Source organism: Megalops cyprinoides, chromosome 12, assembly GCF_013368585.1.
Source record: "Megalops cyprinoides isolate fMegCyp1 chromosome 12, fMegCyp1.pri, whole genome shotgun sequence".
NCBI lineage: Eukaryota > Metazoa > Chordata > Actinopteri > Elopiformes > Megalopidae > Megalops > Megalops cyprinoides.
The window spans coordinates 3,675,120-3,699,027 of NC_050594.1; the positions used below are offsets into that span (position 1 = coordinate 3,675,120).

Consider the following 23,908-nt stretch of genomic DNA (forward strand, 5'->3'; position numbering starts at 1 on the left):
AACGTAATGTGCATGTGCAATGTAAATAATGACCACACAGTGCACTACAGCAGAGTGGGCTCTCATTGGAGGATGGGCGTTGCCACTGACATCATCCAGCCAGAAGCTTCTGCAGCTTTTCCAGCAGCCCCACATCCTCCTCAGTGGTTTTTCACTGTAACACACTGGTGTCCCCTAGCCTTGGTTCCTGATTCATCAACGCGCAACTCTGTTGGTTCCACCCCTGAGTTCAGAACATCAAGTTTCTTGAATTAATACTGATCTGGATTTGACATCACTTGACTGCTGTAACTTAACAGTGAAAGAAATATATGGTTAAAGGTCTGTTTGTACAGCTAGAAAGATACAAATAAAAAAAAAAAATCCCATTTTTTTAATAATCTGTGGCTGCCACATTTTAGGGCAGGAGACTCATCTGTTTGAGCTAAAAATGTTCTACAGTGAGCAAATGAATCACTCCTTGTGACAATTCCTGTTGTGACAAATTCTTGAGTGCACGCCTTAGTGCTAATTCAGCAGGCAGAAATAAGGCAAGCTGAAAAACATGTAATACCCTTCAGCTGCGCAAAGCCACCTCTTAGATATTTCCTCCGCAAAAGGATGTTAACTGTTATGTGATGTGAAAAGCGTATCACAGTCCAGAAACAGCTCAGTCAGCTCGGTTCCCAGTTTATCCAAACTGGAACATACAGCTAAACTCGGTGCATGCAGGGCTTGCGTGTGCCGGCCCCAGCACCAGCCAGTTACCTTCTTCATTTGTTCATTGGCTGTACACAGTGATGCAGTACATGCTTTGGGTACAGGGCCAATATGCACTCTTCAGCCGACTACCAAAACAAAAATTAGCTGAAACTGTGCAAACGTCAGCAAACGAACCCATCCTCCACAAAGGCCGTGTGCTGCATCTGTGATGTGCAGTTCAGCTTTCCGTGCCTGACCAGCAGGTGGTGCTATTCCTCCTCTTCGCTGTCTTGGTCCTGGCTTGGCCCTCTCTCTGGGTCTGCAAGCGTGAGGATCCTGACTCGGTTGCTTTTTGGCAGAGTGCTGGGGGGGGGGCAAAGAATGACATCTTCAAAATTGTGGACATGGAATACATGTTCAAATCACCCTATGCACTCACAGAAGACGGGGGGGCTCAGAGGCAGGAGGGGACAGGGGGGCTCAGAGGCAGGAGGGGACGGGGGGGCTCAGAGGCAGGAGGGGACGGGGGGGGCTCAGAGGCAGGAGGGGACGGGGGGGCTCAGAGGCAGGAGGGGACGGGGGCTCAGAGGCAGGAGGGGACGGGGGGGCTCAGAGGCAGGAGGGGACGGGGGGGACGGGGGGGCTCAGAGGCAGGAGGGGATGGGGGGGCTCAGAGGCAGGAGGGGACGGGGGGGCTCAGAGGTAGGAGGGGATGGGGGGGCTCAGAGGCAGGAGGGGACGGGGGGGGCTCAGAGGCAGGAGGGGACAGGGGGGCTCAGAGGCAGGAGGGGATGGGGGGGCTCAGAGGCAGGAGGGGACGGGGGAGACAGAGGCAGGAGGGGATGGGGGGGCTCAGAGGCAGGAGGGGACGGGGGGGCTCAGAGGCAGGAGGGGACAGGGGCTCAGAGGCAGGAGGGGATGGGGGGGCTCAGAGGCAGGAGGGGACGGGGGAGACAGAGGCAGGAGGGGACGGGGGGGGCTCAGAGGCAGGAGGGGACGGGGGAGACAGAGGCAGGAGGGGACGGGGGGGACGGGGGGGCTCAGAGGCAGGAGGGGACGGGGGGGCGATACCTCGTCGATTGGGGAGTGATGAAGAGGAACTGGCGTTGTTGCTGTCGCTCTGAGAGGCTCAGCAGGAGGTCCATGGAGACACGCCGGTTGTGCATATCCTGCATAGGCACAGCGGAGCGTATGTGGTTGGGATTATTATAGCTACACACGTCCTGTACCTCACATCCCAGTACTAACAACACATACACACGACTCCTGCTGACATAAGTGGATTCTGTAACAAGTGTGTATTTTAGTCTGCTCAGTAACACTTATATACACCAGACATACACACACACACACACACACACACACACAAACACACACACACACACCTATATATATCTCTAAATCTATATCTATCTCTCTCTCTGCTCTGTCTCTATATATAAGGAGTGACATTATGACTATTGCACATACCCTGTGTGGAATACAGTGGAATATCTGTGAATTTATTATTTTTAAATATGAAATTGTTACTGTATTACAATATAATATTAATGAAAATGTTTATGATTATTGTGCATATCCGGTGCGGACTGTGATGGAACAGTTCTGTGTATGATTATTACACATATGCTCTGTGCATGATGCTCCTTACAAAAGGCTTCCATGTCAGGCTTGGCCCAGGGTAAAACAACACCAAAGTGGAAAAAAATAAAAAATACTTGTGTCTTTTTTTATCTGCACGTGCTTCCTCCTGGGGCGAAACAGCGCCTCCCTGCTGTTCTAAAACGGGGCCGAGCTCCCTCGTCTCCCCCCTATGCCGTGCGGGCAGAACAGGCGGAGGTTGCGGGCGGAGCTCGCTCACCATGTAGACGTCGAACTCGTCCAGGCAGCGGAAAGGTGACTCGGTGATCTCCCACAGCGACAGGATGAAGCAGACGGTGGAGAAGGAGCGCTCCCCTCCCGAGAGAGAGCGCACGTCGCTCACATCGGCGTCCTCGCTGCCCGGCGGCTTCACCTGCCACAGAACCCGCAGCCTCACCTTTCCGCTAACACCCCACCCAGCAACAGGTGTGCACGCACTTAAACTGAATGTGGCAGTTAAACTTTTAAACAATTAAACTTAAGTAAGGTGCATTTAGCATTGGTACTTAAGCAACGGTGTAAATTTCTTAACCATGCTGAACACTTTTAATGTCCCTGCTAGACCTGCAGATATTCCTCCTTATACATACAGTAGGATTATACACAGGGGTTCTGTATGCCTTCCAATGAAATACAATGATAAAAAAATTCTTATTATTATACTTATACTAAGTACTACCTTTGTGGTCCCCTTTTGAAAAAGCAATATGTATAATGCAATATACAAAAGAAATGTATGGTTATACATGTGATAATATTGATCTAAGAATCAAATCAATATGTTACAAATGTATGACACGTCCTGACAGATCAACAACCGTCTTTCTGCAGAATGTTTTAACATATTTTACCTTTTCATTAGGCTTAAATATATATTTTTACAAAGGCATTAGGATAGCAAGGTACAAGTATGAGAACGGACATACCGAGATTGAGAGGGTTTCGTTATTGTGATCAAACATCATTGATCCACAACAGTTCAGCTCTGTCAAGAAATAATTGAAGTACAATTTGCATCTGACAGAGAGGGACCTGCCAAAAAGGAAACAAAATTATAATGATCCATTTTTACTTATTCATTCATTTTTCTCCTTTCCCTCTACAGTAAGAACTGCAGTTCATGGGTCCCAGATTCAATATGTCAATGATGACTTTCAATATGGATGCCAGACAGCACCAGAGATACTGGGAGTGAATTAGGGATGATAACTGTCTACGTAAGCCTGTGCATGAAAACGATAATGTATGAATTTTCCATTTTTGTACCTTTAAATGATCACTTTAATTGCTCATGTTCCAAATTTATCTGACACCCTTTACTCTTAGAGTGATCGATTCTAGAACATTGGAATACATTGGAATGTATGGTGTCAAGAAAGAAGAAAAAAAACAAACTACCAAATCCAGTTTTTATCTGTGATATATCCAAAGAGCCTGTGGATATTTAACTCCTGTAGTTTTCATGTTTATGGAAAAAATGTTATCATTACTATATAAGTCAGTTGCAGTAGCTAAGCTTAGCACAGCAAGAATAAAATACCACAAGATCATGGCAGAAAGAGGCGATTATCAATTTATGTTTTTTAATCTACATTAACACACATTTCCGAGATCTCAGTATGACATGACTGTATTTTGTTGGAAATGTGGCATCAATAGTATTTTACATTTACATTTACAGTTAGGTCATTTGGCAGACGCTTTTATCCAAAGCAACTTACAAGTGAGGAACAGCAAGCAAGCTACGGTAGTGTAGGAGACCATGGAGTCAGCTTTAAGTGCAACTTAAACAACTGAACTCAGCTAAACGTGTCAAGGAAAGTAGAGCACAGAGGTAAACGAGGTAACTTTAATTAGCAACATTAACATGATGAAGTGTTTCAGTTTGTATTTCATTTACTTTACACATGTGTGTGTATATATGTGTGTGTGTGTGTGTGTATGTGTGTGTGTGTGTGTGTGTGTGTGTGTGTGTGTGTGTGTGTGTGTGTATGTGTGTGTGTGTGTATGTGTGTCTGTGTGTGTGTGTGTGTGTGTGTGTATGTGTGTGTGTGCGTGTGTGTGCGTGTGCGTGTGCGTGTGCGTGTGCGCGTGCGCGTGCGCGTGTGTGTGAGACAATTACCGTCGCAAGATCTTGTATCGCGCCTGCCTGTCATTGATGATGTAATCGAGGCGGCTGACAAATTTCCTCAGGTCCCGCACTTGGCTGGTCTTGCTTCTGTAGTTCTCCACAGCTTCCTTATACTCTCTGTCACAAAGACAGAGGAAGCACATGATCACCCAGACACCAATCACGACCATCACAATCCCAACCAATCACAGGAAGCCTATCACTGTAATGGCTAAGTGCGGTGACTGCTCTTGTGTTCGTACAGAACAAAGCACAAGGCAAAGTATGTTCCACTGAAGGACCAGAAGGGTTGTTTCTACCATCGATATATACACAATACCAGTTTTCTCCTGCAGATATTCAGTGTGATATTCAATGTGTAACTTGGCTTAAACAGTTAGCCTGACACCACAAAGCCTCGGCTTGATGTTGTAAAACATCAGCTTGACACTGAAACTGCCCACTCAGGTCACTGGAATAATCTGGAATCGAGAAATGAAAATGTACCTCCTGTAAACAGTCTAAAAAAAAAAAAAAAAACCATAAAAATTTGGGACAAGTGCCACTATCACAATTTCCACTCATCAGTGAAACATGACTGGGCCAACTAATACAGCGTTTCCAGACTTCATTCAAAGGGCTTAACTTGTCCTAGGGGAAAACCCTTATACAAACCTGACATCCGGAGAGGAATGGGGGGGCTGGGGGGGGGCGTCAGACGCACCTGGTGATCTGCTCCTGCGTCCCCTGGCTGCTCTCCTGGGCGCTGATTCTGTGACGCAGCCGCGTTATCTCCGTGTCGATGCTCTTGCCGCTCCTGTTCACCTGCTGCCGCTCGGGACAGATCCGCTGGGCCTTCGCCGCGTACTCCTGTTAGCCATTAACGGGAAAAATCAATTAATCTCCCTGTTTAGGCTGCTGCCGGTCGGCGTCGCTCGGAGAGCGGCACACACAGACCTGGATATCGATTTGCTGAACGCGCAGCCCTGCATGAGCAAATAAAGGACATAAACAATCATTTTATCATGAGTGCTGTGAGCCCCTGATACAGATGCATGGGGTGGCCCTACATGCTCCCTGAACAGCTGGAAATTGTTTCTGACATACAAATATTGATCAGGAGTTTCACTGATTAAGGGTAAGAGCTCAGTACCGTACTAGAGGGCATTGAGTTTTTGTTTCAAAAATAACCATACAGATTACATTACACTACATTACTACACTACAACACTACTATACTTCACTAACACTTCCCAGCAGGGAATCGCCCCATCAACCTTTCGATTACAGGCCCTGGTCCTTACCACTATGCTACACTACTGCCCAGATTTCAGTACAAATAAATTCCATAACACTTTTTTCCTTTTATCTGACCCGGCTGAATTCAGTACCTGTGCCTCGGCTTCTTTGAAAGCCAGCTCGTTCCTCATTGCCTGGATGTTCTCTTGATGCTCCTGCTGCAACCTCTCCAGATGCTTCAGGTCGACGGTGAGCCTGTTGGACTCTGTCTCTGCTTCGTCAAGCTCTTTCTGCTTTTTCTGAGCACAAGTACGATGATGCTTAAAAAACACCAGCATCTCTGGTGACAAGCTGACACAATACTAATGCCGCAAGGCTGTGTAAGAGAGTGGGATCCTCTACTGAAAATAACAACCACTCTTGCAAGCTCGCCTGCTTGAAACAGTGTTGTAGCTACAGAACTACATGATTGCATAGTCAACCAATAAGCTTTAGCCGATAATATTAACAGTATTAATATTATCAATACTAACAGTAAAATTCAAGTGAAGGTTAAGTGGGCAAACATCTAGCAAGCAAGCTGTACGCCAGCTTTAACCAAAAACAAAACTGCTGCACCTATTTGAAATGACACATTCTAAGACCTACGCAGACAAAAAAAAAAAGTTCATCCTTTTCAAACTATCATTACATAATTTGGGAACGATCGTGTCCTTTCTCGTACCTTCACTGTCCCCTCCTCCCCTTTCAGCTGCTTCTGCACGTCCCGGTACCTCCGTTCGAGGTCCTCCGCCTGCCTGGCAGTCTCATCCAGCTCCGCCCTGGCCTCCCTCACGCTCCTCTCCTCACTCTCCATCTTCTCCTCCACCTCCCTGGCCTCCTCCTCCTGGCAACCGAGGAGCGCAGCGCGAAATAATTATTATCATTTACATTACATTATTGCCATTTATGCCACAGCTGGATATTTACTGAGGCAGTTGTGGGTTAAGTACCTTGCCCAAGGGCACAGTAGTGGATCCCCCATGGGGAATCGACCCCCAACCTTTCTGTTACGAGTCCTGCTCTTTAACCACTATGCGACACTGCCACTGTGGGGACTGGGGATGCATGCACAATAGGGGGGATCTTCAGGTGTGTGGTAAAAGCAGGAAATGGCGGTAATGGCCCAGCGAGGATGATGAGACGTTGGCTGGAGCTCTGTCTGTTTTCTTACATGTAATACACTCATCTCTAGGGGGCTGTACGTCAGTGTTGGCTTTAAAGTGGCACAGTGCCCGCTGCAGAGATGTTTACACAGACTGGCCTATTCACAAGCCAGACCTGCAGTCCATGCCCACACAGTATGTATCTGTATCCTTCTGAGAGTGAGTGAAGGCACAATGATTCGCCTTTCACTTATGTTCATTGATAGTGTGGAGGGGGAAGATAGCATGCATATGCACATTAGCGTCACCTTCCTGTCAGCGTTTATGCCTGGACGCAGAGCAGGGGCTTCACCTGCTTCTGTAAGCATGATAAGATTAACACGGTCCTCCGATGGATGCAAGATGAGTTATGAGGTTTTCCGCAAGCACAAACAAATATACTTAACACTGAGGGTGTACAATTATATGAATCCCGTGTGTCAAATATTCTCTTGCTCACATGATCAAATACTGGCTGAAATCTGCTTTCAGGGGCTGAAGTCAAAAGTAAGCGGCAGCTAAAGTGACTGCAGCAGCCAGTGTAAACACTTTGGCGAGACAAGGTCGTGGGAAGATGGAAATTATCAGCAGCACTTTATAACACTTCTTCCCTTTGTGGCAGTGCTTACCACAGTGGCAATATGTTTCAGGGCTGGCGCTAATGGTTCACTGTCTGTACGGCTACTTGCCTGACCCTGCTGGATGCAGTCACCACGGAAGAGAGCGCCTTCCAAATGCTTTCATGTAAACCTGCATGATTAACTGCTTTGGGAAAAGCTGCCAAAGAACTCACCAAGGTGCTGATGTCATCCTTCCGAGTGTCCTCTGTGTTTTCCAGGTCCACAATCTGCACCTTGAGCTGGTTCACTGCTGCCTGCCAATCAAATCACAGGGGCGGAGCAATTAAAATCACAGCGCGCACACTGATGATTCCACATGAATTCAGGTCACTGCAACACGTAAATCTGTTTTTCTCCTTCCTTCACCCCGGGAGTGGCAACACAGCCCCCAGCCAGCATGCGGCTCTCAGAAATTTTTTTTCTAGCTCCTGTAATGTTGGATGCATCACGTTAGCTACAGTATCTGTTATTAAGCGGAGAAAAATAAAAAATACAACAGTATGCTTATGGAAGAGTGGAAGTTTTGTATTTTTTTCACTGAATGAAATGGGAAGCCCCTTTGTCTGATATGCCAGACATCACTGGTGATGTTCAAGTCTTTGAATCTCCAGCACCATTTCACCACTGATCATGCTAACAACGACAAAGGTACAGAACTCCTCACACACAAATTGAAAACACTGAAAGGCCAAGAACAGAAAGACCCAAGTGAAAAGTAAATAAATGTACCAAAAGATTTCAAATCACGACACATGCATCCTACCAAACTGCACAGAACACAGCTCAAACAATGAAGCAGCATTTGATAAAAAAACACATCTCCAATTTCATTTGTGCTCAAATCTATGAATGGGTTAGCTGGTCTGTGTAATGACAGTAGTTTTCATGAGTTCTGGACTTTTCATCACAAGCAACTGGTGTTAAAAATGCTGAACACTGAAACGTCATGTCATGTAACGTCATGTCTTGAAACGTACACCGTACAAAGCTAGCTGTACAAACACCTCACAGCAATGATCATGACTGGACATGAGATGCATCAGACCTTTTTGGGAAATGTTTTTTTTTTTTTTTTATTGCTTTCTTTTAGTCATATTCCTGCACATGCAAATTCCAGAATATGTTATGATTCGTTTTGATTAGTTTTCATAAATTTCACACAAACGTCATGAGCCCACTTGAGCTCACAGAGTATTTTAGGCAGAATGAGGGCGCGTAGGAGTTCACACTAAAAATACAGAACTTCCTGTGAGTGAATGTTTTCTGTTGAGCCTGCTTCCTGCCACCCTGGTAACAGGTGGTTATGCTGTTGAAAACAGCCTCACCACAATGCAGCTGGGAGATTAATCGTTATTCGTTAATCGTTAATCGTAACCACATTAATCGTGGTTCTCCCCTGCTAGGCGCTATGATTGGTTAAAAGTCAGTACCATAACTCCTGTACTCCTGTATTTCGGCGTTTGTGAAGCCCACTCCCCCATCTCGACAGGTTACCTGATTCTTTTTCAGCCTGAGGACGAGGCCCTGCAGGTCGTTCTCCTTCTGTTGAATGTCTCGCATCACAGAGCTGGAGTGTAGCTGGAACCTGGCCAGCTGGGCTCTAGCGTTCTCCAGCTCTGACTCCACCATGCTGCAAAAATAAACACTCTCCCTTCACAACACTCACAACAGTCCTGTCCTTTCACAATTTCATTTGCAGTCATTTTTATTTAGTAAGGCAAGCCAGGCGGTACTGGGCAACAAGCAGGGAGGCAACGGGTGCTTTTTTTAACCATGTCTTTGGTATATGCGGCACTGAACCCTCTATTCTCCGTGGTTGGGAAGTTCACTCTGACTGCAAGGCCACAAAACCAATTTATTTTCAATGCAGCGATGATTCTGTTCGTTGGACCTTTGTAACTTTTATAATGCACTGAAAACGCAACAGTATGCAGAGGAAGTAACTTTCACAAAGAAAGCATTTTAAACACTGTGTTATTGGACTGGAGCCACACTCCTCAGAGTCATACTAACGCGTGTTAAAAAACACTGACGTGAAGCGTGAACTCTGAGCGTGAAAACTTTTTTTTTTAAACAGGAAGAGCCAGACAAGGCTGCTCTTACAAATTAAAATGAGGGCTTCTTTTAACATTTGCAGTAAGCTGCTGTTGATGTTTTATCAGAGGTCTGGTTCACGCTTGAATTTTTTCCCTTATTTTGCAGCAAAAGTGCTCCTTTCACTGTTTTTCTTGGGCGAAGGGGCATGGGTCAGCACGGTCACAGCCCTCCTGTACTGCACTCATACCGGATGTCAGCCTCCAGGTCTCCCCCCAGGTACAGGGAGCGGCTGGACTCGGCGGAGTAGTAGCGGTTGGTGTAGACCTGGTCCCCGTCCGCTGTGAAGGCTTCCCTGCAGTTTTTGGGAGGTCTGTCTCTCTGCATGACACGCCGTGCTGTTTTGTTGTCCTGTGAGACGGAAGAGTCACAGACAGAGCGGTACAGACTCGTGCCAATGTCAGTCCCATCTGCACTGCTTACGCTGCATTCAGCAATTTACCTCGCTTTGGCTTTTATCGTATTGTAAAAGTACGCACACCCGACGTTAGTCAGTAACCTACATGCGATGCTCATCACCTTCATGTGAATTTAAAGAAGTCACACAAATTAAAGTAGACTACAGTTCTGAATTTCTGTATTATCCCTATTCAGGGACTTTATGCTTGCAGCAAGTTTCTGAATTTCAAACCAGTAGTTAATCAAACCAGAAATACAAGACATGTACGGAATACTTTCAGGGTCTACAGTATATCCCACATGGTGCCATTTGCTTATGGAAGCTGAAAGAAAATGAAGACTGTTTGCAAATAAAATAAATACATCTTTACACGGGGCAGTTGGGTCAGCTATATTCAGCTCCAGACACTCATTCTAAGGATTAAAGTAAATGCCTTTACTGCATGGGCAAGAATGTTAGAACTGCACTAGACCCACTTCTTACAGCAGTCCTCTTTATGGTTTAGCATATCATTGACCCGAGAATGTTATTTCCCTGCTACTGGTAACCCATATCATTTCATGCAGAAAATCCTCCATTCAGATGGTACGTGGAATTATGTAAAACCTGTGCAGACTAACAGAGAGAGGTGATCCTGGCAGAGTGCCCAGTGCATCGAACTGTATGCGTGCAAACTGCTAACTGCAGTATGTTTATGAGCGCTGATTAGCAGGTGATTTGATTTCACCTGGACCCTGGTTCCAAAAGAAAACTCCTGTCCTGTCCATATAAAATAAACCGTTGTTGTCCCCTGATGACCGCTCTTACCTTGATAACCAGCACAGTCTCTATGCCCCTCATGTCGATCAGACAGTTGGCAACGACGGGGCTGGGAATGGCCAGACAGTCCAGCACAGAGGGGAATTCTGGGTGATAAACTCCACTGGAAAAAACACAAACGCAGAAAAGGACAAAGATATATAAAAAAAACATCTCTTTTGTTAACACCGGAAATCTTTGGAGAGGAAGAACATTTTCGGAGAGGAAGAAAAAAGATCTCCCATAGCGTATGGGGAGAAATAACGGACCTCTTTCTTTCCTCCCAGACAGGAGGTGCGGTGTCTTACGTAATGTTATCAGGAAAGAGTGACGACTCACCGGCCTCGCACGTCGTACACGCGGTCGGAGAAAGGGCAGACGATGATCTGCGGTCGCCCGCCAGCGGGGAAGTACTGGGACATCAGGCCCTGCAGGACCTTCTCGTCCCTGTAGTTGTCGCAGCAGAAGGTCTTCATGAAGCTGCGCAGACAGCTCTCCACAGCCACCGCCAGGCCGGGGTCCTTCAGCGTGACGCACGCACCTGAGAACGCAACCGTGCGTTTCATTACACGCATTATTACATTATCGGCATTCAGCAGATGCTCATATCCAGAGGGACTTACATCGGTTTTACATTTACAGTTTTTTTTTAACAATGTTACCCATTCATACAGCTGGATTTTTTACTGAGGAAATTGTGGGTTAAGTCCTTTCCCAAGGGTACAGCAGCAGTGCTTCGGTGGAGAATCGAACTGGCAACCTTTTGGTTACAAGTCCTGCTCCTTAACCACTATGCTAGGTCACTGCCGCCCATTGCAAAGGCTGCAAATGGCGTGAAATAATAGGAGACACAGGAGCCAGCTGCATCAGCTCCGGCATGTGCTCTCATTTTTACCTATAGGGCCGATGGGTTTCTTCAGAAAACGGCCTTGGCTGTGGGCTTTGTCGATGCTCTCCAGCAAATCTGGCATCCGATCCCCGAATCGCTTGATCCGGTTGGACCTGCTGGCCATCAGCTGGTTCCTCCGCTTCTGCTTGGCTTCGATAACCACCTGGATGTTCTTCTCTTCCAGTCTGATGAAGGAGATGGAAACCCGGGCAGTAACTCTAACACTCGCAACCATCTCCTGTGCAAAAGTGTACTACGGGACAGGGGGAAATTCTGTAATTACCGCAGTTTGTCAGACTCCTCCCTCACGCTGAAGAGGGCTTTCTGCTGATCCTGGATCTGCTGGTTCAGGGCACTGCCCTCGGCCTCGCGCTTCTCCACCTCTTTCTTCATGGCAGAGATTTCCCTTTGCCGCTTAAGGAGCTCAGACTCGTAATTTTTAAGCCCACTAGGAGCAGTAATGAACCAATCACAGGATCAATAAAAAAAAAAAAAAAAAAAAAACTCAACAAAACATACAATATCATAATAAAAATAAACAATCGCTTCATGTAACAATTTAGAACAAATAACTTTTTCAAATAACTATTTTACCATGGACTGATTTCTCCCACTTTCATTTATACCCTGTTAATTGTTCATTTTACGATGTTATGCTGTTATCTCTTTTTTTAATTTCACCACCGGAAGCCCCTGCTATCCGAGCATGAAAGGACTTTTGATGAATTGAATTCTCTAAATAAAATTCAGAAACATCACATTGTTCTTCACAAGATAATTCGTTTTCCCCTGAAATAATTTTACAAAGGGACCTACATTATGCAAAAAGACCTGGTCATTAGGCATCAAAAGAGGTGCTACACAAGAGACAGATGTGACAAAAACACCTTGGTGAAGTTTTCTGGCAAAATCTCACAGGAGGGAGGGAGGACTTATGAATTTGGCGTGAGCCATTTTTAAGACGGGGTCCTCACTAACACCCACCTGTTACGTAAGTTCTGAATTCTTTCCTGGAGACGGGATCGATCCTCTTCTAATTGTTTCAAGTTGTTTTCAGCACAGCAGACAGCCACCTAAAAAACAAAACAGGCGACATAAAATCTATAAAACACTTTGCTGATATTTATTCAAATCTTATTTTAAATTCAGTACAATCCATTAAGAGATATACCAGGCTTCAATCAACTTCAGCACATGAAGTCTTTTCCTGAGGACAATGTGTGATGTCACATACCACAGCACATATGAAATCACTTTACCTATGACATCACAGTCACAGTGGATGAGGACAGCGCAGCACTGACACGATAGGAAAAAATCCTGTACCTCCTGTTCCCTGTAAAGACCTTTGTCTGGTCCTTCATCCAGGTCAAGACCTTTGCAGTCAAATCTTTACTTATTATTTTAATCCCTGTGGTAATTTCCATTATTTATTTAAAAAAAAAAAAAACATTAAGTGCTATATGCATAGTTTCATTATTACACCCGTGTAGGTAAAATGAAAGGTCTAGTTTGGCTGAATGCTTCTTCTCATCATAAGCATATTACAATAATAAACAGTAATGGCTTACATGGCTCATATTATATTAAACCATTATAATTTTCATATTGACATGAAGTAAGGAAGTGGACACAAACCTGTGCCTACAGGATGGGCACATGTCCATATCTTACCTCCTGGTCCTTCTTAACCTTGCAGAGAGAAACTCACAACAAATGGGTTATGACTACCACAGCGCACAAACAGCATGCAAACAGACACTGCGTGTTGCACTTAACGCTCCTGTGATTGCCACGGCAATCGTCTCATTTTCAGTACGAATAACAAAGTAAATGAGTAAATTAAAGATTAAAGTTAAGTTAAATTAAAGTAAATTAAAGTTAAATTAAAGTAAAGAATTTTTTTAAATTTAACACAACTTTAGTAGTGTTAAATTTAACAATGATAAAGTGCTGTAATTAATGTCTCAACAACATTTTCTGTCTAGGTAACACCTAGGCTTACTTAAAATAACATAACATCATATGAACTTCTCAAGTGATTGAGATTATGTAATGGATATAATAATCACAATCTTACAAGCAGTGTGACCTGCCAGACCGTTTCTAGTGATTTCTTTATTTTTGATTCCAGAAATAATAAAATGGTCTTATTTGAAAACAGAATTATGATTATCATAACGCAGCATAACGGCATGGCAGTGTGGTAAATCCTGGATTGGGTGCATTGGTAGTTGAGATATGCCGCATTACCTGACACCGGCTAAGTTTCTCCTCATAATTGTCTTTGCTCTCCTCTTGTTCGATCTGTTCGTTGAGCTGCTGCACCTGGTGCTCCTTCTCACTCACCTGAAAAGGGAAAAAGGGGCAGTCACCTACCCCTCTGTCTTTTCTTTTTATCTGAATTTCACACCATGGATGTTACTGTACGTACTAGGCACCAGGCCATCTTGTGCTGAAGATCCTCCAAAGTCTTCTTCATCTCTTCCAGTGAAGACAAATTTTCATACTTTTCCTTTTTTTGGAGATACTCTTGTCTGAGACTTTTAAGGACCTAAAAATGAAAACAAAAATTACTGGTGAGTTGACATTTCAAATGAATCTCCATTCACTCTTTAGCCTCTTGCTGCACACTAAACCAATGACAAGTGAGTTTCGTTGCTTGCTGGTGTTTCAAGTGGCTGCAGATACCAAACACCACTGGGCATCAACAAAATGAAAAAATCGAAAAAAAATCAAGTGATTATAAGTGTCTTCTTTTTACGGTTTCCTAGTACAAGCGTATTCAATAACATACAGATCTCAATGAGTGCACAGACATAAAAACTGTAGCTTAAAGAACGGTACAGCTGGTAATCAGATCTCATTTCTTTACGTGTCAGTCACCTCCTCTTGTTTTTCCACTTTTTCCGTGGTGCCCGCTTTGGTCTGCTTGATGTGTATGTAATCCCTCTTCATCTGCTCCAGCAGTGTTGCCTTCATGAAGAACTGGACAGAACAGGCTTGAAAGAGTCACTGTGCATGAGCACACACACGGGTCATTCTTAAGGGACAAAGTTGGCATGACCCGCTCCGAATGTCCTGAAACTTAGCATGGAGAAGCCTCCTATAAAGAATGGCAAAATTTCACATTTGTATCCAGAAGAGTTTCTGAGACATGATCCTTCATTCTAGATACAACCCCTTGTGTCAGCAGCCTAAGTGGGTCAAAATTTACAGTATCTTATAGGTCACCTGGGTAGGCATAAAAATCTATAAATATTCCAGCTTAATCAGGCATATCTGAAACATTATTTTACATACAGAGATTTCTCTATCCTTTCTTTGTCTGGTAATTTTTTTTTATAAGATACAGGACAATCGAAGACAGCCATACCAACTTCCTGTGGATTTCACATGCAAGACACCAAACAATCATTTCACATCTCCAACAAAAACATAAAATAATTAATGTTTGTCCAGAAACCATGCATGCATGTAAGAATACACTTCATTCACAAAATATTCAGTTCTTATTTGATGCTCAAATATAAACGAAGGGTCTCTCTTGGCAAAAAAAAACATTCAATAAGAATGTTATGTGTGAATCTCATCCTTATGCATGTCTTTGGGCAGGCAATAACCTTTGCTCTTTACTGGATGGTTAACATAAGAGATTACTAAACACATTAATACACCTACACCTACACCACCACAGAATACACCTAATGCACAGATGTATGCTTTGCAGTTGAAACATCTTTGCTTTCCTTTGTGAACTTTGTTGCAATAAACATGCATTTAAAAACCTCCAACAAATCTTTGTGGATGTGTACTGTTTTTCCCTTAGGTAAAAATGTAAGTGACATGACAAGAGTTTTTGTCATTTTGCCTGCTGCAAATACTCTGAGTTGAAATATTATCATTGATCACTTTAAGGTAAAATGTAAAACCAACAACTCACCTTATATTTATCGGCTTCATTTTTCGATTGCAGAAACTGTTTGCTCATTTCTTGGTTTAGTATTGAAACTGGGTTATCCACCTGCAAAGTACGACACAGTACAGGTCAATTAGCTGTGGGCGTGCTCTGTACTAGACAACAGAACTAGAACAGTCTGGAACACAGAATTCTGGTGGTTTAAGATCCTTGGGGTACTGTGCAGGTTTTATTCAACAAATGTCCAGACCACACCGATCAGAACCCAATCACTCACACACCTGGATGTTGAAATGGTCCAAAATTGATGTTAGTTCCTCCCTTTTGTTGGAAACCAAATGTCCTGAGAACAGAAGCAAATGGCACTTATCAAATGCACAAATGCAAATGCTAATTAAAAACAAAACACAGGAAGACAGCTGCTTGGATCAGGAAACCCACAAATGCTGCAAGATTGAAGTGGGGGTTCATGCAAAACACTGCATTGACAGTTTGTGTCTGGTACTTTTTTAAAATGATATGAGGCCACATAAGGGACTCTGCAGTCAGCTTGTGAGGTTTGCTGTAGCACTGGCTGGGGCTCATTCCTAAGCATCAGTTGCAGTCAGACATTAGATGGTTCCCTATGAGGGAAAACATCTGTGAAATTCTGATTGGTGCATTTTATCAAGCAACTGTCCAATCCAACACTGTTCTGTGACACCACCCAAGAGAGGACATTCATGCTGTATGTCAAAATATGCAACATAATACATCAGTGAACTACATACAAAACAATATAAAGCACCTTAAAACTCCTGGGTGACTTGCAATTAATGCATCAGTGAACACAAAAAAAGGAATCATGCATATGATACCCGTTTTACTCTTTAACTTGCATGTTCGACTGCCGTCGCTGGTAATGTGCTGCTCTATGGAGATGCAGTCCCCATAGATTTCTCCTTTATATGCGTCTGAGCCTCTGTTGCGCAGTCTAATAATAACATCCGCAGAGCTGGAGAAAGAAATGAACAAACTGGTTACACACCTGCTGCAGTGCAATGCACATCAACAGGACAAAACACATCACATACTATGTGGGCGGGCAGCAGCGTAGCATAGCGGTTAAGGAGCAGCACTCATAACTGAAAAATTGCCCGTTTGATTCCCCACTGGGGCACTGCTGTAGTACCCTTGCGAAAGGGTAACCCAGCAGTGCCTCAGTAAATACACAGCTGTATAAATGGATAACACTGTAAAAAACTGTAACCAATGTAATTTGATCTGGTTAAGAGCATCTGCGAAATGACAATAATGTAATACAACATAAGTACATGATCTGAGGCTCTCCCTGGTGACGGGATCACAGCTGAAACACTCTGTGCTGCTGACACAGACCCAGACTGACCTCTCCCCGTTCCTCACGAAACCCTTCAGCGACGCCCCTCTGTTCGTCACCGTCGCCTTTCCTCCGAGGCCCACGATCAGCGCGGTCAGGATGGCGCTCTTCCCACCTGGAATAAACAGCGGCGTAAACGTCAGACCACACGCCTGGGACTCCCAGCCACCCGGCTTCTAACGGACTCGAGCAGGGGCAGGATGTTGCAGTTAGGTCACAAAAGCAAACTTCGAAACAAAAGACAAAATACAGATTGTAACTCATTCAGTTCGTAGTCACATAAATGCACCCAAAGGACAGTCCACCTGTCTGTTTTTTTTTTTGCTGTGTGCGCTCGTGTGTGTGAGAGTGTGTGTGTGTGGGTGTGTGTTACTTACTTCCATTGTTGCCAACAATGAAATTCACATTAGGTCCAAACTGGAAAGGCCCCAACAAATGGTGACACATAAAATTTTTCAAGGAAATGCTTTCGATGACACCAATATCTCCCGCACTCTGTTAAACAACGGGAAACACATTCACACAGTCTGATGCAATGAACATAAGGTAATTAGTGGAGAAACACCATTACAGAAAGGTCGCTGGCCCCACACCACCCTCAGTGCAGTAATCATGTTTTAGCACTGTATGTGAAGTGACACTGACCGACGTGGTTTGCACATGACTGTCCCGGGAAGACTGCCCAAAGTCTTCCTCTTCATCCTCCTCCAGACTTCCTCTGCTTTCCTCGGTTCTAATGATTTTGCTCGCTTTAACTCCGGTGGGAGTTTTGCTTTTCCTCTTCATCATTTTCGCGAGTTCCACTCTGCAGCGAAACACAAACAAAGCAGCGTAGCACAAAGATACCGTCTTAAGGCAGCATGTGTGAACCACGTATCGTCTCTGTATAATACATATAATAGCGAGGCTGGTCAGGTTTTTCAAATGATCATAATCCCTGTGTTACTGAACATAAGTAACGGTGTCGCGTGATAAACTTCTACAAAGGTTGTGAGAATGACTCTCGCGCCTTCCTCAATACAGTAACAGTACTGGATGCATATGCGCGCATGCATATGCAAATATCAACGACTTCAGCAATACCAGGAAATAGCACAGCCCCTTTTTAATATACAGCGAAAGTTTAGTTGAGTTGATCGTGTCCCTCACTAAGTAGCCAGGACATAAAGCCAAGAAGTTTTTTTTTTTTTAACTTCCTCGCATTGCATTGGGTCAGACAACTGTCTTGCTATTGACCATACTTTCACAAAAGCGTTGCTAGAACCAGTGCAAGATGTGTATGATACATTAATAAAGAACATATTAGTAAGCTATCAACAGTTCACGCATGGTTGCAAACTTCCTGCTGTGCAACTTATTCTCGCGATTTTGTACAGCTGTCTGTAACTGCATGTTATTTGAAATAGCTAAGATTATAAACCAGATTCAAGTTCAAACTGAGTTTCTTAAAAAGTAAGATACAAAGCTACAGCTATGATGTGCGACTGAATGTTGAGCAATCAAAGGTACAGACCAATGAGATTATCTGTGTATTTTATCAGGGTCAGTATTTAATTAATGTTGTTAAACGTAAGTGTTGGGAAAATCTAAGCCTACCTGCGGGGTTAGCAAACATACATCTCGCATTGCTCTAACTTCCTGGTCTACAACACTGAAGAGTGGGCGTGCTCACAGTGACAAATTAACTGTTTGAGTTGAGAACGGACGTTCAGCGCATCTCGGGGCAAAGCGAAACCTTCCAAGTAGACTGTCAATATTTGCAAAAAACATACGCCAGGCCCGTAAATAACATTTCGAGCCATCGATACCTACATTAGCGTAGCGTGCAAAAAGGATAATGAGCGGAGAACAACCAGCGCCAATTTAACGTCACTAAGTGGCTTTATCATGACAGTGATATATATATTATATATATATATATATATATATATATATATATATTTTTTTTTTTATTATTATTTTTTTTTGAAAATATTTTTTAAATTGTGTCATAGTTGGTGTACATATTGCAAAGTAATGGCTTTCATACAACCGACTACTTACAATGCGAACCTTTATCGGCAAACATGAAAGCAGGCAACATGAAGCAGGCCGGAAGTACATAATACCAGGCAGTTCCAGTAAATGCAATTAAGTGGTCAGTATTTTATAAGAGAAGGTCAGCCTGGCAAGACTGACCTGGGCACTGTACAGCTACTCCTCAGCGCAGCATCCCTATCCCTGCAGTGGCAACCGAATTTTCACTTTGTTCAGGGGAACGAGCGCCCCCCACTGGCCTAGCAACCTCTTTTTCAAAAGTGTTCATGAAATATGATTATTTCTAAGTAATCTTTTTTACAGTCTGCTATTCTCTGTGAATGTGCTTTAGAGATGTTTTGCAGCCAAATTAGAAGCTTTAGAAAATTTACACTACCGGCAGACTTTTAAAGAATCAAAGATCTGATGGACTGTTTAAAGCATCCATTTTATAGAGAACTTGAGCACAGAACAAATACAACTTATTAACACAAATAATTACTTGATGTATAATCCTTGTATGTTTTGGTGTTAACAGTAATGTGAAACAGGATCTGAAGATCAGTGCAAACAATTTTACCTCAAAAGCAACTTAAATTTCAAGTAAGAACTGAGCATCCTTTACATGTCAATATCTGCCAGCCAATAATTCAGGCTTTACATAAAAATCATACAGTCCAACACAAACACAGTGCATTCCTCGTAATTAAGAGTCAGAGCCAATCTAATTGCAATGTACTTAACTTCTAATAACAGAACTGTGAAAATATCACCGTCACACATAATGTTCCCTTAATTTCAGCAAACACCTCAAAATATTGTGACAACAAACCAAAGTAAAGTGTGTCCAACATAAGCACTATTCATTCTAAAAAATAACTAAAATCAATATACAGTATAGTGAGTTTACAAAGTCATGTACAAAGCTATGTACAATATTTGTCAGTGATTTTTACAACTAATTTCTGATATCTGATAACTGTACAGATCTGAAAATATAATACTATAGTATTATATAATAATATAATACTACAGCACCATCAACAAAAATGGCTACTCGAATTAAGATAATAGTGACATTGTTTGAAAAGAAAAAAGCAACATTAAAAGGCTACAAATATAACAGTTCTATGATAAGAATTAATGCAAAATTGCAGAAAGTTTGCTTTTAAAAACCTTCAGGAAAAAAAACACAGCTGATAACTAAAATCTAAAAGATGAACTGACAGAAAAATAAATCCATTAAATGCCTATTTTGGTGGGTCAGTGCTGATGCCATATTTTTCTTTGAGAAGTTTCAACTGTTCCTCTTTTTTCTTTGTGTCCATTTTCTGGAAAGCCTGACAAAAAAAAACACACATTTAAAGAATGAATGTTGTCCTTGCACTTCAAGAAACTAAGTAGCATGCCTAGTGATATTTACCAGTTCTTACACAATTCAAGTGGTTGCTAGCCTTGAAAAGCATCACAGGGAAAGTGAGACCACAAAAGCCACAAAGTGGGTGGAGCCATCATGTGTAATCACTGACTCACTTATCTGATTGAGTCACAGTGTGTTGCTGTAAATAGCAAAGTCTTTTGTTTGGTTCATGTGGGTCAGTGACTGACATGGCATGGTAGTGCCACCCATGATCTGGTTTATGAAACCTCTTCATCTCAGCATGCGTCTCTCACGTCTCTCAGAGAGAGAAAGAGAGAGAGAGAGAAATGTGTGGTGAAGTGTGGTAAAGCACACAAGCATGCCATTAGTATCCGCAATTCAGACTCCCTGAAGGCTAGACACTTCAGTGAGGTCCACCAAGTTAACGATGCATCCCTCTACACTTCGAGTAGAGGAAACAGAACCTATTCAGAGGTCTATAAGAGGAGGCCATAATGTAAGATGCCTTTTCCATCTGACACACTTATTTCTGCCGCTACATCACATTTAGCTCCCCCATCAGGTTTGGTCCCTGAATGGGGCACCTAACCCTCACCCTTTCCCAAATTCTAACCAATGCACCTAATCCTAAACGCCTTCCTTACGATTATGAGTTATAATAGTGACGATAAAAGTGTAGGCGTGCTTTATTTAAATTTATTGTCATACTCTTTTTTTCTCTCTTTCTGTGTACATTCACTTCTTTTTTCTTTGTTTTGTGTATATTCATATTGTTGTTGTTACACATTGTTCATTTGTTCAGCGGTCCTTGTCACTTTTGCCTACTACTTTACTACGTTCATTTAGCAGGTGTTCTTATCCACGGCGATTTCCAACACAAAAGAACAGAAGTACACCCATTAAGGCTGAAACAAGCAACAGTGGCATACCAGAATAACAATACTCCCAGACCAGCCAGTGTGAGCACAACACTATTCAACCCCCACTACAGGTTAACTTAAGTTTATCTACACAAAATGCTGACATTAATGATATTGACCGGAGAATTGCTGGCTAATTCAAACCTATATACAGATCCCCTGTGTTCTGTGGAGGTTTATACTAAGCAAACGCGTTGACGTTAAAAAGTTTTCTAAAATAACGTATTAGTTGAGATTAAGAGTTAGTAGTTAGTTATCTAAACGGACCAAATTTCAAAGATAGCTAGTAATCTAGCCGCATTCTCAGCGATGGATCTGAGATAACTATTCAAAACGAAATACTTACGTTCGCTCGTTTTGCTGCTTGCATTGCCATCTTTCTGTATTTTGTGTTCTATTAACGTAATGAAACGGAAAAAAATCCAAATAACAAACTGTAACCTGGTCTCTGAGTTGCGGACTGATTGTGATCATTAGTCTCAAACGTGCAAACAACACGCCGTTGCGAATAAACCGGAAACACACGTGTTTAATTACGGACGCAGAATTATGATGCGTCCGGATGGTTGACCGACTTTCTGGTTTTTTATATGAATATGGTTTGAATTTTTATCCTTTAAATTTGTAACATGGGATGCAACACAGTGTAGAAACATACTATCAGTAAGTGAATCAGATAAAATCAAACGCAAAGCAGTTAACTTGTTTATCACGAATTAGTAGATAAATTGGACAAGGTAGCTATCCAGCTAAGGACAGTTCAACCACTAGAGCTCTGTAAGTGGCAGCTCCAAACTGTTCTTCAGTCATAACGTCTTTGTCTTCCATTTAGCCCCGCTAAAGATCATCATGAATGATGCCACGGGCTAGCAGACTGCTGCCGCCTGCTACACTTAATATCATTTGTTTCACAGACTCTCGTCGGCTGCGACTTAACAGGGACATGGGGGGCAGACCTATGGGGACAACCACCCCCTTTCTCCACTAGGGGGAGTCAGACACTGCAGCCCCGGCTTTACTGCATTACTTGCATGGATGGCGTGTGTTCTTCCGACTCGTGTCTGTGCATATGGAGGACAAAAAATGACATGTGCATAAATACATAAATGCATAAATAAATGAAAAATAAATACATTTTGGTAGTAAAAAAGGCTATTTCTGTATTTCTACATTTATTATTATTTTTTTATTTATGCAGTTCTACATTTATTTATTCATTTCTGTATTTCTACATCTATTTATTTTTTATTTATGCATTTCTACATTTATTTATTTATTTATTTCTGCCTATGTCATTTTTTTCCCTCCATATGTACAAGCTTTGCATGGAGACTGAGAAGATGCAGGCGTTGTGTTGTTTGTGTTGATGTGTTTCGAAAGAGAGCAGGTGCTCGTATGCGCTCTCTGATTGTATACAGGGCTTATAGCGGCAACTCTGTGATACAACTGGGTATTTCAAAGTAGGAGAAAAGGGGGAAAATATTTTCAAACCACTCCAAATGTTTCTATAAGCGAGAACCATAAAAAATAAATCATGTTACCACCAACTACCTCTGAAGGCTGCCTCTAGTTGCTTAATGACATCAGCAGCACCAACAAAGAAACATAAAGAGTTGCGCGTCTGCGATGTGTCGTGACCCAGTCCTGACAATGCCCATGGGCTCGCTTTCTGCGCTGTGTTTGGTGTTCCTGTTTGCTTACTAACTCGCTTCATACTGACACACTTTGTACTGTACTCCATTAACATAAAACCGGAACGACCCTTATGGCCTATCCGCGGAGGTGCCACCTACTGCCAGCTTCTTTACCTTAAAAGAAGAAAAAAAAATCTGTCAGCCCATCTTTCACCTTGTAAAATCTGTTCGTCGTAGCAAATTCCAAGACACTATTTGAACTCCTTTTATTCCCCTGTGGGTATATAGTAGCTAGAGCGCAAACAATCTGTTTAAATAATGTACATCGAACTTCATTTGCTAATTATAAAAATGTATGTGGCTGACATGATCAGAGGTAGGTGGGCTGACAGGTAACCAGTGCTGTAACTTACCCTTACTTTGAGACAGTGAGCCTGCTTCAATGCGCATTTATGGCATCGACATAATACCAAATATATCCGTATATGTAAATCACAATGCGTACCTGTAAAACTGAATTTTGTACTTGTGCAGTAGTTTGTGTTTGTAACTGTGTGTTTGGCTTGGGTTTGATCGGCGTAAGGGCCATCACACTTCGCACTGCTTGACGCTTTGTGGCTCCTGTAGTTTCCTCCCCGAGGTTACCATGGTGATCTTACAACGTTGTCTTTTAGGGTACAATTGGGAAATGTTAGTAGTTGGGTAGTTGTTTATTTCCAATGGAAGTTTTTTTTTTCCAACTCGCCTGAAAGCATAATATCACAATAATATATATTACGTCTTAGACAAGAAAGCACCTTAATCACACGAGAGCGTGGTAACCCACACAGGGTAGCAGAATCGGTTTTGTTGCGCGCGTCCATACTAATATACCCAGCTAACTATGGCAGCCTAGTTAGCTAGTTCGTTTAGTTTAGCTAACGTACCTTACATTAGCTAACTTTTAAGCCAAATTGTGTAGATGACTAGCTGACGTTAGCCACGCAGGTAACTAGCGTTTATTG

The 23,908-nt window shown here is 42.9% G+C and overlaps 1 protein-coding gene across 1 annotated transcript; it reads right to left on the reverse strand.

Annotated features, from left to right (window-relative positions):
- Window positions 1-933: 933 nt before the first annotated feature.
- smc6 (structural maintenance of chromosomes 6) lies at window positions 934-17,892 on the reverse strand. The gene is made up of 26 exons (XM_036542162.1): window positions 17,599-17,892; window positions 17,331-17,448; window positions 16,963-17,068; window positions 16,433-16,569; window positions 15,857-15,918; window positions 15,600-15,680; window positions 14,543-14,644; window positions 14,091-14,210; window positions 13,910-14,005; window positions 13,331-13,348; window positions 12,641-12,729; window positions 11,940-12,104; window positions 11,663-11,841; window positions 11,107-11,308; window positions 10,777-10,891; window positions 9,760-9,920; window positions 8,970-9,105; window positions 7,649-7,729; window positions 6,396-6,557; window positions 5,824-5,961; window positions 5,157-5,302; window positions 4,445-4,570; window positions 3,249-3,354; window positions 2,543-2,695; window positions 1,753-1,850; window positions 934-1,044 (listed from the first exon to the last, which is right to left on the reverse strand). Exons 1-26 carry the CDS (start codon window positions 17,740-17,742, stop codon window positions 951-953), a joined length of 3,135 nt encoding a protein of 1,044 aa, XP_036398055.1. The 5' UTR covers window positions 17,743-17,892; the 3' UTR covers window positions 934-950.
- Window positions 17,893-23,908: the final 6,016 nt, after the last annotated feature.